General features: G+C 49.3%; 2 protein-coding genes across 2 annotated transcripts; both read left to right on the top strand.

Annotated features, from left to right (window-relative positions):
- Positions 1-3,292: 3,292 nt before the first annotated feature.
- On the top strand, positions 3,293-9,219 carry LOC140365202 (uncharacterized). Its single transcript, XM_072451483.1, has 4 exons — positions 3,293-3,581; positions 4,337-4,547; positions 6,981-7,112; positions 7,185-9,219. The coding sequence occupies exons 1-4, from the start codon at positions 3,404-3,406 to the stop codon at positions 8,179-8,181; spliced, it is 1,518 nt and encodes a 505-aa protein (XP_072307584.1). The 5' UTR covers positions 3,293-3,403; the 3' UTR covers positions 8,182-9,219.
- A 974-nt stretch (positions 9,220-10,193) lies between these two features.
- Positions 10,194-16,691, top strand: LOC140366118 (heme transporter hrg1-A-like). Its single transcript, XM_072452790.1, has 3 exons — positions 10,194-10,537; positions 14,537-14,704; positions 15,543-16,691. The coding sequence occupies exons 1-3, from the start codon at positions 10,408-10,410 to the stop codon at positions 15,677-15,679; spliced, it is 435 nt and encodes a 144-aa protein (XP_072308891.1). The 5' UTR covers positions 10,194-10,407; the 3' UTR covers positions 15,680-16,691.
- Positions 16,692-17,636: the final 945 nt, after the last annotated feature.

Genomic DNA, 17,636 nt, shown 5'->3' with positions numbered 1-17,636 from the left:
AAGATAAGAGATAAGATATTCCTTTATTGTCCCACATGGGGAAATTTCATTGGTGCAACGCAGGTAGATACAGAGGTAGATACAGAAGAACAGATCACTTATAGGAAGTCTGAAAAACACTTTCAGTAGAAGATCTCCTATAAATAAATAAAAAACTCCCATAGACAAATAAATAAATAAATACATAAATACCATTGCATGTGATCACGACAGTAATTGCACATGAATATGTGTCACGACAGCACATAGATTGCACATGAATTTTACATGAATTGCACATGAATTCCAACACCAATTGCACATATGACAGAATTGCACATCAGTATTAGGTTAGGTCAGTATTGCGAGTGTTCAGTACTAACAGTTTTTGTTATAAAGTCTGACAGCAGCAGGAAGGAAAGACCTACGGAACCTTTCCTTCGCACATCGAGGGTGGATCAGTCTCTCACTGAAGCTGCTCTCCAGAGCGGACAGAGTGTCCTGCAGGGGGTGACACTCATGGTCCAGTATAGATGTGAATCTAGCCAGGACCCTCCTGTCCCCCACCTCCTGCACCGAGTCCAGAGCACAGCCCAGGACGGAGCTGGACTTCTTGATGACTCTGTCCAGCTTCCTCCTCTCCCTCTCTGTGATGCTGCTGCTCCAGCAGGCCACACCGTACAGGAGGGCCGATGCCACCACAGAGTCGTAGAAGGTCTTCAGGAGTGGCCCTGTCACTCCAAAAGACCTGAGTCTCCTCAGGAGGTAGAGCCGACTCTGGCTCTTTCTGTACAGTGCGTCTGTGTTATGAGTCCAGTCCAGTTTGTGGTTCAGATGAACACCCAGGTACTTGTATGAGTCCACTCTCTCAATGTCCCGTCCCTGGATGTTCACTGGTGAGGGGGCAGTGGGGTGGCGTCTGCGGAAATCCACCACCATCTCCTTGGTCTTCCCCGCGTTGATGAGGAGGTGGTTCCGCTGACACCAGTCCACAAAGTCCTGCGCCAGTCCTCTGTACTCCGCGTCATCGTCGTCCGTGATGAGTCCGATGACGGCAGAGTCGTCAGAGAACTTCTGCAGGACACAGCTGTCCGTGTCATGTCTGAAGTCTGCAGTGTAAAGGGTGAAGAGAAAGGGCGCGAGGACAGTGCCCTGGGGCGCCCCCACACTGCAGGTCCGAGTGTCAGACACACAGTTCCGGGCTCTCACAAACTGGGGTCGGTCTGTGAGGTAGTCCAGGATCCACTCTGCCAGGTCATACTCCACACCAGCCGTCTCCAGCTTGTCCCTCAGGAGCAGCGGCTGGATGGTGTTGAAGGCACTGGAGAGATCGAAGAACAGGATCCTCACAGAGCTGCCAGGCTTTTCCAGGTGAGAGAGGGAGCGGTGCAGCAGGGAGATGACGGCGTCCTCCACTCCGATGCCAGACCGATATGCAAACTGCAGCGGGTCCATGGCTGAGCTCACGGTGGAGCGGAGGTGGTCCAGGACCAGCCGCTCCAGTGTCTTCATCAGGTGGGACGTGAGAGCCACTGGCCTGAAGCTGTTGAGGTCTTTGGGGCGCGGTGTCTTAGGCACAGGTACCAGACAGGAGGTCTTCCAGACCTGTGGTACCACCCTCAGCTTCAGGCTCATGTTGAAGACATGCTCCATAACTCCATACAGTTCATCTGCGCAGGACTTAAGGAGCCTGGGGCTGATGCCATCAGGTCCTGCTGCCTTCCTCACTTTAATCCTCTTCAGCTCACTCCTCACCTGTGCTGCTGTGACAGTCAGTGGTTGGCAGGGGGACCGTGTGCTGGGGGGATGGGTGAGTCCAGGCGAAGTGGGGAGCTGATGGTCCGGGGCAGATAAGCGAAGAGGAACAGATGCAGGGCATTGTCCAGCTGTGGAAGAGGGAGCATGCAGCTGTGCAGGGGGAGGGGCGGGTGACCGATCAAACCTCAAGAAGTGAGCATTTAAATCATTCACCCACTGTAGATCCCCCTCTGTCTGGGCAGGGGGGATTTTGAAGCCTGAGATGGTTTTCAGGCTCCTCCACACTCCCTGAATGTTCTTTTGCTGCAGCTGCTCCTCCATCCTCCTCTTGTAGCCGGCCTCAGCCTGCCTGATCTTCCTCCTCAGCTCCTTCTGCACAGTCTTCAGCTCCTCCTTGTTCCCTGACCTGAAGGCTCTCTTCTTCTGAAGGCTCTCTTCCATTGCATGTGATTACTGTCGTGATCACATGCAATGGTATTTATTTATTTATTTATTTGTCTATGGGAGTTTTTATTTATTTATAGGAGATCTTCTACTGAAAGTGTTTTTCAGACTTCCTATAAGTGATCTGTTCTTCTGTATCTACCTGCGTTGCACCAATGAAATTTCCCCATGTGGGACAATAAAGGAATATCTTATCTTATCTTATAATCATGTGCAATACTGTCATAATACTGTCAAAATCATGTGCAATACTGTCATTCATACCATGTGCAATACTGTCATAACAATACTGTCATAACCATGTGCAATACTGTCATGTCATACCATGTGCAATACTGTCATAACCATGTGCAATACAGTGACATAATGTTAATCCTCCTGGTGCAATATTCTCTGTCCATATAACAGCTGTAATTAGTGTGTTACTATTGTTATTATTATTTTCATAAAAGTTTTTCTACAAGAGTGTTGAGTACTCTACTTTGTGTTGCAACACTAGAATTTAAATGAATAAAGGCTTTTTATACGCAGAAGAGGTAGAGCTGCCAAAAATGTACTCAAGTAAGAGCAAAGTAACTTAAATTAAAATGACTGAAGTTCTGAAAGTAGTGGTCATATATACTTGCATGTAGAGAAAATACAATATAAAAGCATTAGTACAAGAGTAGGTACAGGGAAACGTAAATATATTGTGACTTCTGAGAGTGAATTTAACATTTCAACATTTGTTTTTAATTGTATTTGTTTTTAATTGATAAAAGACTATATATTTTGTTTGATACTCAAATTTAAATTACAGTGTTTCTTTTGCCCCCGGGGATGAAGACAAGTGATTCTGAGTCCAATAACCGCGGCCATAGCAACATATTTTGTTTTATTTACTCTTCATTTTCTTCCCAAGCCGCACATTGTGTTAGATTCAAGACTATTGTAAAGTTATTTATCTTGTTTTTATTGCATGCGTTTTGTTCTGCTCCTCTTGAACTGTTGCACCACACATAAAGGTTCTCTCACATTATCGCGATACTTCCCTCTCTCCACCAGATGGCGGCACCGCTACAGCCGACGCACGCCCCGCCCTTTCCGGCGTGAGTTCGAGCCCCGGCGCGGGGGTTATTAGCATTAGCATTAGCTCCGTAAGCCTCTCCCCGCCGCACTCGCGCGGATAAACGAGGGATTTCCACATTTTGACGCGACAAAAGTGGAGGAACACGCGGCGACCATGAGCGCGGAGCCTCTGCAACACTTCCGGGCGTTCATCGTGGAGAGTTTTAACGCCGCCGCGGTCAATATTCTGAGCGAAGTGCAACGCCTGGTCCAGAGTTACGAGGATGAAAACAAACGACTGTGCGCGTTGCTGCACTGCGCGCTTCAGCCCGAAGTGCGGCTCACGCGGCTCGGTACGGCACGGATCGGTTTACATGTTCAAATGTGACGGTGAAAAAAGAAGAAGAAGCGTAACAATAACAGAAAGCACGCTATAAGCCACGCGCGTGAATCTCCCGTAAACAACTGACTGAGAAACGAGATTAAAGTTCCTTTGACGGGTTAAACTCGTGAACTAAAATGCATATAAGATGAATATGTTTTGAATGTTGCTTAAACATAAAAAAATAAATAAATAAATCATCCCAGAATAGCGCATTTCTTGGTTAATAATTTCACTTCCGGTTTGTAATTTATGACGTCAAACAACAAACACTGGACCGTTTTGGTTTTTTTGACAAATAAAGATACATGAATGCGACTTTATTTGTTGAATTAATGTTTAGAGAGTAAAAAAAAGTTGTTTCTTTGTGTAAATTCTGCAAAAACTGACTGGAATGAGTGTCCCTGGTGTGATGTCACTTCCTGTCATTTTCTACAGATTGTTACACGTTTTCTCCACAAATACCTGCTCGATTGGTGTAAAACTATCATTTGTATGTACGACTGGTATAAATACACTGAAGTCAAATTTAGACGATCATAAAAACCTGTCAGAGGCAATTTAACCTCTTATTTCATTTAACTTAAGGCGAGACGTTCGTTTAATCCAACTACATTCACGCAAAAATATAATCCAACTCTAATCTGGATGACAATGTGTTTTAAAAAAGTCTCATTGTACTTTTGAAGTATTAGTTTGACTCTAATCTTTCTGTGTTTCCCTTAGATTTGGCTGAGACTCTGGTAACAAAGGCGAATCCCGTTCTACTTTATACAAATGTGCCAGAGGAGGAGCAGCTGGAGCAGCTCAAAGAGGTGGAGCAGCTCAAAGAGGTGGAGCAGCTCAAAGAGGAGGAGATGGAGTTTGCCATCAGCGACGAGGCCCTGGACCTGGTCAAAATGGAGCCTGAGGCGGTCCCCGTCTCCGCCTCGCACAGGTCAGGGTCCATCCATCTTCTTCCGCTTATCCGGGGCCGGGTTGCGAAGGTATCAGTCTAAGGAGAGACTTCCAGACTTCCCTCTCCCCAGACACTTCATCCAACTCCTCCGGGGGATCCTGAGGCGTTCCCAGGCCAGCTGAGAGACATGGGGCCTCTTCCCGGTGGAACATGCCCAAAACACCTCCCTAGAGAAGCGCCCAGGAGGCTCCGGAACAGATGCTGGAGGAGCAGCGGCTCTACTCCGAGTTCCTCCCGTGTGGCAGAGCTCATCCCCCTATCCCTATCATTTGGACCGCTTGTATCCTCGATCTTGTCCTTTGGGTCATCACCCAAAGCTCATGACCATAGGTGAGGTCAGGAACGTAGAGTGACCCTCACTCGTGAACAAGACCCCGAGATAGTTGAACTCATACACTTGGGGCAAGGACTCCCCACCCACCTGGAGAGGACAAGGACTCCCCACCCACCTGGAGAGGACAAGGACTCCCCACCCACCTGGAGAGGACAAGGACTCCCCACCCACCTGGAGAGGACAAGGACTCTCTGAGAGTCGGACAAGGACTCCCCACCCACCTGGAGAAGACAAGGACTCCCCACCCACCTGGAGAGGACAAGGACTCCCCACCCATCTGGAGAGGACAAGGACTCCCCACCCACCTGGAGAGGACAAGGACTCTCTGAGAGTCGGACAAGGACTCCCCACCCACCTGGAGAGGACAAGGACTCCCCACCCATCTGGAGAGGACAAGGACTCCCCACCCACCTGGAGAGGACAAGGACTCCCCACCCACCTGGAGAGGACAAGGACTCCCCACCCACCTGGAGAGGACAAGGACTCCCCACCCACCTGGAGAGGACAAGGACTCCCCACCCTCCCTGGAGAGGACAAGGACTCCCCACCCTCCCTGGAGAGGACAAGGACTCCCCACCCTCCCTGGAGAGGACAAGGACTCCCCACCCTCCTGGAGAGGACAAGGACTCCCCACCCACCTGAAGAGGACAAGGACTCCCCACCCACCTGGAGAGGACAAGGACTCCCCACCCACCTGGAGAGGACAAGGACTCTCTGAGAGTCGGACAAGGACTCCCCACCCACCTGGAGAGGACAAGGACTCCCCACCCACCTGAAGAGGACAAGGACTCCCCACCCACCTGGAGAGGACAAGGACTCCCCACCCACCTGGAGAGGACAAGGACTCTCTGAGAGTCGGACAAGGACTCCCCACCCACCTGGAGAAGACAAGGACTCCCCACCCACCTGGAGAGGACAAGGACTCCCCACCCATCTGGAGAGGACAAGGACTCCCCACCCACCTGGAGAGGACAAGGACTCTCTGAGAGTCGGACAAGGACTCCCCACCCACCTGGAGAGGACAAGGACTCCCCACCCACCTGGAGAGGACAAGGACTCCCCACCCATCTGGAGAGGACAAGGACTCCCCACCCACCTGGAGAGGACAAGGACTCCCCACCCACCTGGAGAGGACAAGGACTCCCCACCCACCTGGAGAGGACAAGGACTCCCCACCCACCTGGAGAGGACAAGGACTCCCCACCCACCTGGAGAGGACAAGGACTCCCCACCCACCTGGAGAGGACAAGGACTCTCTGAGAGTCAGACAAGGACTCCCCACCCACCTGGAGAGGACAAGGACTCCCCACCCACCTGGAGAGGACAAGGACTCCCCACCCTCCCTGGAGAGGACAAGGACTCCCCACCCTCCCTGGAGAGGACAAGGACTCCCCACCCACCTGGAGAGAACAAGGACTCCCCACCCACCTGGAGAGGACAAGGACTCCCCACCCTCCCTGGAGAGGACAAGGACTCCCCACCCTCCCTGGAGAGGACAAGGACTCCCCACCCACCTGGAGAGGACAAGACACCTTTTTCCAGTTGAGAACCATGGCCTCAGATTTGGAGGTGCTGATTCTCATCCCAGACGCTTCACACTCGGCTCAAACCGTCCCAGTGCATGTTGCTGGTTCTGGGTTTGATGGAGCCCTCTGACCCCCCCGACCACGCCCTCCAACCCCTGACCGCGCCCTCTGACCCCCTGACTGCGTCTAGAAATTCTGTCTATAGGAACAATGAAGTCAGGTCAGGGCTAAGTTTATTTAAAAACCGTCATCACTGCCAAAGTGCTCTTCTGAGTCGTCTCTTCTGAGTCGTCTCTTCTGAGTCGTCTCTTCTGAGTCGTCTCTTCTGAGTCGTCTCTTCTGAGTCGTCTCTTCTGAGTCGTCTCTTCTGAGTCGCCTTTAGGGAGTTTAGTCTCCTAATGTCTCTGATGTTCAGCTCTCGTTCTGAGGAGCTAGAGCGACGCAGAGGATGAACATAAAAGAGCAGAGGAGCTGTGTTCTCGTGTTATTGTCTCAGTATTCACCGACTCCAACCAGACAATCGTTCTAATCTCTCTTTAAATGTTCTTCCAGCACTTTGGTTCTGAATGTCTGTCCCAACTCGTCCGACTCGTCCACAGTTTCAACCTCGATGGGCGACGACAGTGACGAGGCAGAAGATTCCATTGAACCTCAGCCGCAGAAAACGTTGCTCGAATGTCCGAGGTCAGAATCTCTACATGAATTTACATTTATTTTTCTAATCTAATGCGCTCGTGCTCACCTGACTCCGCCCAGACTCAAGAAGCCGGACGGCACTTTCCTGCCGACGCCGGGCGAGTACAAAGCGTTCGTCTCGCGCCTCGCCGACGTCTACAAGGACCTGCCGGAGGAGCAGCGCCCGCCCATCGCGCTCATGGGCCTGGGCCGCGACGTGGAGTTCGTGGACTCCGCCCTCGGGAAGGTGCCCAAAGGCTGCCTGCTGTCGTACCACCACCCGCCGCCCTCCGAGAGCGACTTCAGACCGCTCAGCGACGCCCCGCCGCAGCCCAGACTCCCGCTGCAGAGCCAGAACATGCCGCCGTCCAGCGTCCCCGCCCTGACGCAGCAAGAGAGCGCCGTCGTCAGCAGGCTGTGGGTGACGTGGGAGGCGGCGCACACGCTGGAGCAGTCCACGCGCCGGGACGAAGACGGCGGCGATGGCGAGGTGAAGAGCGGGCGCCTCGTCGACTGCTTCAGTTACGTGTTTTCGCTCAAAGACTCGGGAAACGACAAACACTTCGCCGCCCGGCTAAAGCACGGCAAACGTAAGTGTAAGCGCACCACCGTCGAGCGGGTGCAGCGGGCGGAGGCGCTGCGCGAATACTGCCGCCTCGTCTGCGTGAACATGTACCCGTGCGGTCTGGTGGTGCACCCAGTCGCCCCGTGGCTCGCGGCGCACCCCGACGGCCTGGTCTACGATCCCAACGAGGAGATATCGTTCGGGATCGTGCGCGTCAAGTGCGAGCGTTTGCGGAGCGTCGCCGACTGTAAGTCTATCGAGTTTAAGAAGGGCGAGCTGCAGGTGAGCGCCAAGAATCCGTGTTACTGGGACATTCAGGGCGAGCTGATGGTGACGGGGACCTCGTGGTGCGACCTCCTGGTGTTCTGCGGCGACGACATGTTGGTGCAGCGCGTTTACAGGAACGAGCCAGTCATCAACGCGCTCAAAAGCAAACTGGACAGCTTTTTCTTCAAGCACTACCTGCCCGGCCTGTGCTCGAGGAAGGACGAGGACCCGGACGACAGACTATGAGAACCACTGGAACCAAGGCCGGAACCAGGTCTAAAGTAGGACTAACCAGGTCTAAAGTAGGACTAAACCAGGTCTAAAGTAGGACTAAACCAGGTCTAAACCAGGTCTAAAGTAGGTCTAAACCAGGTCTAAACCAGGTCTAAACCAGGTCTAAACCTGGACTAAACCTAGACTAAACCTAGACTAAACCTAGACTAAACCTGGACTAAACCAGGACTAAACCAGGACTAAACCAGGACTAAACCAGGACTAAACCAGGACTTAACCAGGACTTAAACCAGGTCTAAACCAGGACTTAAACCAGGACTTAAACCAGGTCTAAAACCAGGACTTAAAACAGGACTTAAACCAGGACTTAAACCAGGACTTAAACCAGGACTTAAACCAGGACTTAAACCAGGTCTAAACCAGGACTTAAACCAGGACTTAAACCAGGACTTAAACCAGGACTTAAACCAGGTCTAAACCAGGACTTAAACCAGGTCTAAACCAGGACTTAACCAGGACTTAACCAGGACTTAACCAGGACTTAAACCAGGTCTAAACCAGGTCTAAACCAGGACTTAAACCAGGACTTAAACCAGGTCTAAAACCAGGACTTAAACCAGGACTTAAACCAGGACTTAAACCAGGTCTAAACCAGGACTTAACCAGGACTTAAACCAGGTCTAAACCAGGACTTAACCAGGACTTAACCAGGACTTAAACCAGGTCTAAACCAGGTCTAAACCAGGACTTAAACCAGGACTTAAACCAGGACTTAAACCAGGACTTAAACCAGGTCTAAAACCAGGTCTAAAACCAGGACTTAAAACAGGACTTAAAACAGGACTTAAACCAGGTCTAAAACCAGGACTTAAACCAGGACTTAAACCAGGACTTAAACCAGGACTTAACCAGGACTTAAACCAGGTCTAAACCAGGTCTAAACCAGGACTTAAACCAGGACTTAAACCAGGACTTAAACCAGGACTTCCTGTGAGTCCTGGACTGGACCATCAGGGACAAGTCGTTCTCGTCAGACTTTTTCCTTCTGGATTTTCTTGAACAAAATAAAAGTTCCAATTTACAATGTTGTTGTCGTTCCTGTTTTCCTCCTGCAGAGGGCGCTGTTTCTCTCAGTTGCGCCGCCACATGTTTCTCTGGTTGCCACAATTTACCATTTTCCTCCATTTTGAGCCACACTGAGTATTTATGTGGCCAGAAATAACATCTACAATAATCAGAGAATCCAGTTTTAGATCAGATTTTTGGCTTGTTCTTCCAGAATAATCAAACACTATAATTTTAGACTAACACAAAGTACAGTTCATTATTTTTACATCAACATCATCGAGTTATTTTAAACATTGTCTCAAAAAGTTATAGCTTCAAATGTTTTACTGATTTATCTATAATTTAGTAATAGTTTTAAGTAATGAAACAAGGCAAAGCTGTAACTTTTGTAAACTCAAACACCACAGAATGTGAAGGATTTAAAATAGCTTTGTTATTAGTGCTGCCACAATTAAAACAAAGCCTGCCATTAAAATTATCATATTTGGATCATTTTAATGGTTTGGACGTTTCCAAACACCTTTTATTTTAACAGTGAAATTATTAAATAAAAAATAAACATTTACTCTTTCTCAATAAAATCTTCATTCATAAATATTTTCTAGAAGTGTTCAGTCACCAAATTTCAACCTTTATTTGATTGATAATGTATTTAAAAAGCCTCAAAGTTCAATAGAAATCGTTTGCCAAATAAATCACTAAAATAATTGTGGATCTTTCTATTCTACATTGTTTTTTAGCTATTTAAATGTTTTCTTTGTCGTCTGCTAATGATATTATAATATTATTAGTGTTAGAATTACAAGAATATAAACTTAACCATCATGAGCTTTATATAAATCTCTTTTATTCATTTAAATGTAAAGTCAAAGCAGTGGGCGAGGTTTTTCCTCTCCGACCTGGCAACCCGCGTGTGACGTAAACCTGCGTGTGGAGTTTACTAAACAGAACCGCAACATCTTTATCTTTCACGCGTTTTCTCTCGGTCACGGACCGTCCCGCGCGTCCGTAAAGCCCGAGTCCCTTTTCCGCTTTTCACGCGTGACTTTGGCTTTTCACGCACCGGAGGCAGTTGTTTTTTGAATGTCCTTTATCTCTCTGTCCTCTCGCGTCGGACTCGCGGCTTTTGCGGGGTTTTTCAGCGTTAGTTTTGCGTGATTCTGCTTGATTATGGCGCTGAATAAGACGTACGTGAGCGTGGCGTACGCGTGCGTCGGCGCGCTCGTGGGCTTTTCTGCCTTTTTGGTTTGGAACATCGCGTACGGCCAAAAGTGGACCGCGGCCATGGGGGGACTCTCAGGTACAGGGACACACTGAGGGACAAACACCGAGGGGCATGCACTGTGGGACAGACATTGAGGGACACTGCAGGACAGACACTGAGGGACAAACACCGAGGGGCATGCACTGCGGGACAGACACTGAGGGACACTGCAGGACAGACACTGAGGGACACTGCAGGACAGACACTGAGGGACACTGAGGGACAGACACTGCGGGACAAACACCGAGGGGCATGCACTGTGGGACAGACACTGAGGGACACTGCAGGACAGACACTGAGGGACACTGGGGGACAGACACTGCGGGACAAACACCGAGGGGCATGCACTGTGGGACAGACACTGAGGGACACTGCAGGACAGACACTGAGGGACACTGAGGGACAGACACTGAGGGACAAACACTGGGACAGACACTGAGGGACGTTGCAGGACAGACACAGGGACAAACACTGCGGGACAGACACTGAGGGACACAGAGGGACATTGCGGGACAGACAGAGGGACATTGCGGGACAGACACAGAGGGACACTGCAGGACAGACACTGAGGGACAGACACTTAAACTCATCACATTTTTAATTAAAATGTCAATAATTCATTTATAACAGAAATAATCGTCCACAAACATCGTTAGTCGCAGCTTTAATAAACCATGTGACCTTATGAGTCATTATGGTAATTATACACGATTATGTAACGAAGTTTGAACCGGACTTTGATGTTTGACCTTTGACCTCAGACACAGATAAATTCAGTGTAACGTTTCACCAGAACCTTTGTGTTCATAGTCCTGCTGCTGAACCAGAACCTCTTTGTGTTCATAGTCCTGCTGCTGAACCAGAACCTCTTTGTGTTCGTAGTCCTGCTGCAGAACCAGAACCTCTTTGTGTTCATAGTCCTGCTGCTGAACCAGAACCTCTTTGTGTTCATAGTCCTGCTGCTGAACCAGAACCTCTTTGTGTTCGTAGTCCTGCTGCAGAACCAGAACCAGAACCTCTTTGTGTTCATAGTCCTGCTGCTGAACCAGAACCTCTTTGTGTTCATAGTCCTGCTGCAGAACCAGAACCAGAACCTCTTTGTGTTCGTAGTCCTGCTGCAGAACCAGAACCTCTTTGTGTTCATAGTCCTGCTGCTGAACCAGAACCTCTTTGTGTTCATAGTCCTGCTGCAGAACCAGAACCAGAACCTCTTTGTGTTCGTAGTCCTGCTGCAGAACCAGAACCTCTTTGTGTTCATAGTCCTGCTGCTGAACCAGAACCTCTTTGTGTTCATAGTCCTGCTGCAGAACCAGAACCAGAACCTCTTTGTGTTCATAGTCCTGCTGCTGAACCAGAACCTCTTTGTGTTCATAGTCCTGCTGCTGAACCAGAACCTCTTTGTGTTCGTAGTCCTGCTGCAGAACCAGAACCAGAACCTCTTTGTGTTCATAGTCCTGCTGCTGAACCAGAACCTCTTTGTGTTCATAGTCCTGCTGCAGAACCAGAACCAGAACCTCTTTGTGTTCGTAGTCCTGCTGCAGAACCAGAACCAGAACCTCTTTGTGTTCATAGTCCTGCTGCTGAACCAGAACCTCTTTGTGTTCATAGTCCTGCTGCAGAACCAGAACCAGAACCTCTTTGTGTTCGTAGTCCTGCTGCAGAACCAGAACCTCTTTGTGTTCATAGTCCTGCTGCAGAACCAGAACCAGAACCTCTTTGTGTTCGTAGTCCTGCTGCAGAACCAGAACCTCTTTGTGTTCATAGTCCTGCTGCTGAACCAGAACCTCTTTGTGTTCATAGTCCTGCTGCAGAACCAGAACCAGAACCTCTTTGTGTTCATAGTCCTGCTGCAGAACCAGAACCTCTTTGTGTTCATAGTCCTGCTGCAGAACCAGAACCAGAACCTCTTTGTGTTCGTAGTCCTGCTGCAGAACCAGAACCAGAACCTCTTTGTGTTCATAGTCCTGCTGCAGAACCAGAACCAGAACCTCTTTGTGTTCACAGTCCTGCTGCTGAACCAGAACCTCTTTGTGTTCATAGTCCTGCTGCAGAACCAGAACCAGAACCTCTTTGTGTTCATAGTCCTGCTGCTGAACCAGAACCTCTTTGTGTTCATAGTCCTGCTGCTGAACCAGAACCTCTTTGTGTTCGTAGTCCTGCTGCAGAACCAGAACCAGAACCTCTTTGTGTTCGTAGTCCTGCTGCAGAACCAGAACCAGAACCTCTTTGTGTTCATAGTCCTGCTGCAGAACCAGAACCTCTTTGTGTTCATAGTCCTGCTGCAGAACCAGAACCAGAACCTCTTTGTGTTCATAGTCCTGCTGCAGAACCAGAACCAGAACCTCTTTGTGTTCGTAGTCCTGCTGCAGAACCAGAACCTCTTTGTGTTCATAGTCCTGCTGCTGAACCAGAACCTCTTTGTGTTCATAGTCCTGCTGCAGAACCAGAACCAGAACCTCTTTGTGTTCATAGTCCTGCTGCTGAACCAGAACCTCTTTGTGTTCATAGTCCTGCTGCAGAACCAGAACCTCTTTGTGTTCATAGTCCTGCTGCTGAACCAGAACCTCTTTGTGTTCATAGTCCTGCTGCAGAACCAGAACCAGAACCTCTTTGTGTTCATAGTCCTGCTGCTGAACCAGAACCTCTTTGTGTTCATAGTCCTGCTGCAGAACCAGAACCAGAACCTCTTTGTGTTCGTAGTCCTGCTGCAGAACCAGAACCAGAACCTCTTTGTGTTCATAGTCCTGCTGCAGAACCAGAACCAGAACCTCTTTGTGTTCATAGTCCTGCTGCAGAACCAGAACCAGAACCTCTGTGTTCATAGTTCTTGTGGTGGTTTGACTTCTTGTTGAACTCGTTTCGTTGCTTCACGTTTTGTTCTCAGAAAAAGCAGAACTGTGACTCTGAACAATGACACAGCGTTTTCCAAATGTGCAAACAGAGAGTGACATCAGCACATTCTGGAGGAGTCACATGATCAGTCACATGACCAGTCACATGATCAGCCACAGTATTTGACTTCATGACGGTCTTCGTTTGGCCCTCAAAGTCTAAACTGATTCTTATCGTTCGGTTTATTTCAGCGCTTATGTAGCAGTGTCGTGTTTTAGCTGATACACTTGAGGCTAATGCTAATACTAATACTGATACACTTGAGGCTAATGCTAATACTAATGCTGATACACTTGAGGCTAATGCTGATACACTTGAGGCTAATGCTAATACACTTGAGGCTAATGCTAATACTAATGCTGATACACTTGAGGCTAATGCTAATGCTGATACACTTGAGGCTAATGCTAATGCTGATACACTTGAGGCTAAAGGTAATGCTGATACACTTGAGGCTAATGCTAATGCTGATACACTTGAGGCTAATGCTGATACACTTGAGGCTAATGCTGATACACTTGAGGCTAATGCTGATACACTTGAGGCTAATGCTAATACTAATGCTGATACACTTGAGGCTAATGCTAATGCTGATACACTTGAGACTAATGCTAATGCTGATACACTTGAGGCTAATGCTAATGCTGATACACTTGAGGCTAATGCTATTGCTGATACACTTGAGGCTAATGCTAATGCTGATACACTTGAGGCTAATGCTAATACTAATGCTGATACACTTGAGGCTAATGCTAATACTAATGCTGATACACTTGAGGCTAATGCTAATACTAATGCTGATACACTTGAGGCTAATGCTAATGCTGATACACTTGAGGCTAATGCTAATGCTGATACATTTGAGGCTAATGCTAATGCTGATCACAGTTTGAGTTTGCACAATGATCGCAAAGACTGCAGTTATTTCAATAATAGAATGTGTTTTTACAGAATACTTGTACAAACATCACATATTATTACTTTGTTTCAGTCAAATGTTAAAACGCCTGAGAAGGAGTGAGAATGTGTGAAAAGGAGTGAGAATGTGTGAAAAGGAGTGAGAATATGTGAAAAAGAGTGAGAAGGCATGAGAAAGAGTGAGAATGTCAGACGTGTCTCCTGAAGCTGTGCGTCCTCTCTCAGGGGTGCTGGCTCTGTGGACCCTCATCACACACGTCATGTACCTGCAGGACTTCTGGAGGACGTGGCTGAAGGGACTCAAGTTCTTCTTTTGCGTCGGGGCCGTGTTTTCGCTGGTCGCCATCGTCGCCTTCGTCTCCTTTCTGTCCGTGGCGATCCACACTAAAGCGGGTGAGTTCCTCTGCTCCTCACGCTTGGTTCCTCTGCTCTTCTGGTTCCTCTGCTCCTCTGGTTCCTCTGCTCCTCTGGTTCCTCTGCTCCTCTGGTTCCTCTACTCCTCTGGTTCCTCTGCTCCTCTGGTTCCTCTGCTCCTCTGGTTCCTCTGCTCCTCTGGTTCCTCTTCTCCTCTGGTTCCTCTTCTCCTCTGGTTCCTCCGCTCCTCTGGTTCCTCCGCTCCTCTGGTTCCTCCGCTCCTCTGGTTCCTCCGCTCCTCTGGTTCCTCCGCTCCTCTGGTTCCTCCGCTCCTCTGGTTCCTCCGCTCCTCTGGTTCCTCTGCTCCTCACGCTTGGTTCCTCTGCTCCTCTCGCTGGGTTCCTCTGCTCCTCTGGCTGGGTTCCTCTGCTCCTCTGGCTGCGTTCCTCCGCTCCTCACGCTGGGTTCTTCTGCTCCTCTGGTTCCTCTGCTCCTCTCGCTGGGTTCCTCCGCTCCTCGCTGGGTTCCTCCGCTCCTCTCGCTGGGTTCCTCCGCTCCTCTGGCTGGGTTCCTCCGCTCCTCTGGTTCCTCTGCTCCTCTGGTTCCTCTGCTCCTCTGGTTCCTCTGCTCCTCTCGCTGGGTTCCTCTGCTCCTCACGCTGGGTTCCTCTGCTCCTCTGGTTCCTCTGCTCCTCTCGCTGGGTTCCTCTGCTCTTCACTCATTTTCTGCCTTTGTTTCTCTTTGGAGACGGTGGCAGTAATTTAGCCTCTCAAATCTGCTTTAGCCCAGACACGTCACATTTTCACGTATTTAAACTTGTCTCTAAGATGATCATCAATCGAATAATCGTCCAATCATCTATTGTTGTTTTGTGCAGCGCTGAGCGACCCGCACAGTCTGTACCTCTCGGCCGTTTGGAGCCTGATGAGCCTGAAGTGGTCGTTCCTCCTCTCGCTCGCCGCTCACCGATATCGCAAAGAGTTCGCCGACATCAGCATCCTCAGCGACTTCTGAACGAGAGCGCCCCCCGTCTGTGTCCCGCCGCCGCTACAGACGCGACACCTACTGCCGAGAGCGCCCCCCGTCTGTGTTCCGCCGCCGCTACAGACATGACACACTTCTACTGCCGAGAGCGCCCCCGTCTGTGTTCCGCCGCCGCTACAGACATGACACACTTCTACTGCCGAGAGCGCCCCCCGTCTGTGTCCCGCCGCCGCTACAGACACGACACACTTCTACTGCCGAGAGCGCCCCCCGTCTGTGTCCCGCCGCCGCTACAGACACGACACACTTCTACTGGCGAGAGCGCCCCCCGTCTGTCGTGTTCTGTCGTCACAACCAGGGCGGTGCAGACACAGCATCTGATATGAAAGACTGTGAAAGAGCGCCCTCTGTCTGCGTCATGCCACTACTAGACTGGAGCAGCCTCTTTAACTGTTACTGTCGCTGCAGAGAGCGCCCCCTGGCTGTCACGTCCCCATCATTACAACCAGGGCTGTGCAGACTCTTCAGGGAACTCTAACCACAGAACGTCTGACGTAAAAGACAGTGAAAGAGCGCCCCCTGTGTGTGTCACTGGTACTACACGCAGCCAGTCACTGGCCTTTGTTATAGAAAACTAAACTTCAGCAACACATAAAGCCTAGTCCTGGTTTAGTCCTGGTTTAGACCTGGTTTAGACCTGGTTTAGTCCTGGTTCAGGTCAGTTTTGTGACTAAAAACTGCCTTTTCAATATTAAGATGTTCACTGCAGAGAGCGCCCCCTGTCGCAGAGAGCGCCCCCCCTGTCGCAGAGAGCGCCCCCCCTGTCGCAGAGAGCGCCCCCCCTGTCGCAGAGAGCGCCCCCCCGTCGCAGAGAGCGCCCCCTGTCTGTGCGGCTTTCACACTTTCATCCGTGTTCGTTGTTGGATCCAGTGAAAATAACTCGTTAGAGCGGCGCCACCAACAGGACGGAGCGGGACATGTCCAACATTTAACAAAACGACACATGTAAAATGTGAAATAATTTGCACATAAATAAAATGTTGTATTTCCTTTAGTTTTCACCCAAATGTGTTTTTACTGTTTTATGATCTTCTGTTTCAGCCGTGTCCACAAGAGGGAGCTGTTCCTCCACCAAATTCAATCATATTTTCACTTTTTGCCTAAAAATGTCAGTATTTTCAGTTGTCTGTTTTATTATGTTACAAAAACAACATATTATAGTTTTATTATTTGATCCGTCAAGCTTATTTCACATCCGAATGTGAAATAAGCTTTATATCTTTATCGACGTTTTACAAACATGTGAATAATAAACCTGAACGGAGAGGGCTTGACGTCGGAGCTGCTTTAAACACAATAAACTAATCCACATTTAAAACTCTGAATTTAGCCGTTTTAAACTATTCACATTAAGAGTTTTTTGTCCGTTAAATGGTGAAAATATGTCTTTTCGTTTTGTCTCGTTATTAGGCCCGAGCGCCACAAGCTGGCGAGAGGCCTATTAATCTCGTAAGGCCGTGCGAAGCACGGCTGCGAAAGTGCGCACGTAGTGCGCACGAAATCGAGCGCGAAGCGCTCGCCCACTTCCAAACACTCACTAACGCACTCCTCCACTCATGCACGCCCCGTGCATACTAATTAGTAGTAGGAAAATGGAACATTACCGTTGTAAACGGGCGAAGCCCGTGCAAAAGTGCGCACTAAACGAGCACTTTACATTGAGATGACGACCGCGAAGCGGTTGTCATCCCCATATAAAGCACTCATTTGCGCTAAGTAGCTCACGAATACGTTCCCCATCTCTTGCATGTTCCGTGCATATAAGCATGTAATGCAAAAATTGAACATTATTACTGTATAGAGGGCCAAAAACACAAAGTGGGCGGAGCCCACTCAAAATTAACGAAAGTACCCGTCAGTGACCAGGGACCCACACCATGAGGTAGGAAAGCGCAAGCGCTTTCCGAAAATGTATAGTTTATGATAT

Source organism: Eucyclogobius newberryi, unplaced genomic scaffold (genome assembly GCF_026437365.1).
Source record: "Eucyclogobius newberryi isolate DKJ021-1_F unplaced genomic scaffold, fEucNew1.0.hap1 SCAF_19, whole genome shotgun sequence".
NCBI lineage: Eukaryota > Metazoa > Chordata > Actinopteri > Gobiiformes > Gobiidae > Eucyclogobius > Eucyclogobius newberryi.
This window is presented reverse-complemented; position numbering and strand designations above follow the sequence as displayed.

What these genes read in the sequence shown, in the direction of transcription:
- LOC140365202 (XM_072451483.1), top strand. Translation starts at nt 3,404, where the DNA reads ATGAGCGCGGAGCCTCTGCAACACTTCCGGGCGTTCATCGTGGAGAGT. An exon ending in AGTGCGGCTCACGCGGCTCG is followed by an intron (nt 3,582 to 4,336) that starts GTACGGCACGGA and finishes TGTTTCCCTTAG; the next exon opens with ATTTGGCTGAGACTCTGGTA. An exon ending in ACGTTGCTCGAATGTCCGAG is followed by an intron (nt 7,113 to 7,184) that starts GTCAGAATCTCT and finishes GACTCCGCCCAG; the next exon opens with ACTCAAGAAGCCGGACGGCA.
- LOC140366118 (XM_072452790.1), top strand. Translation starts at nt 10,408, where the DNA reads ATGGCGCTGAATAAGACGTACGTGAGCGTGGCGTACGCGTGCGTCGGC. An exon ending in GGCCATGGGGGGACTCTCAG is followed by an intron (nt 10,538 to 14,536) that starts GTACAGGGACAC and finishes GTCCTCTCTCAG; the next exon opens with GGGTGCTGGCTCTGTGGACC. An exon ending in GGCGATCCACACTAAAGCGG is followed by an intron (nt 14,705 to 15,542) that starts GTGAGTTCCTCT and finishes TGTTTTGTGCAG; the next exon opens with CGCTGAGCGACCCGCACAGT.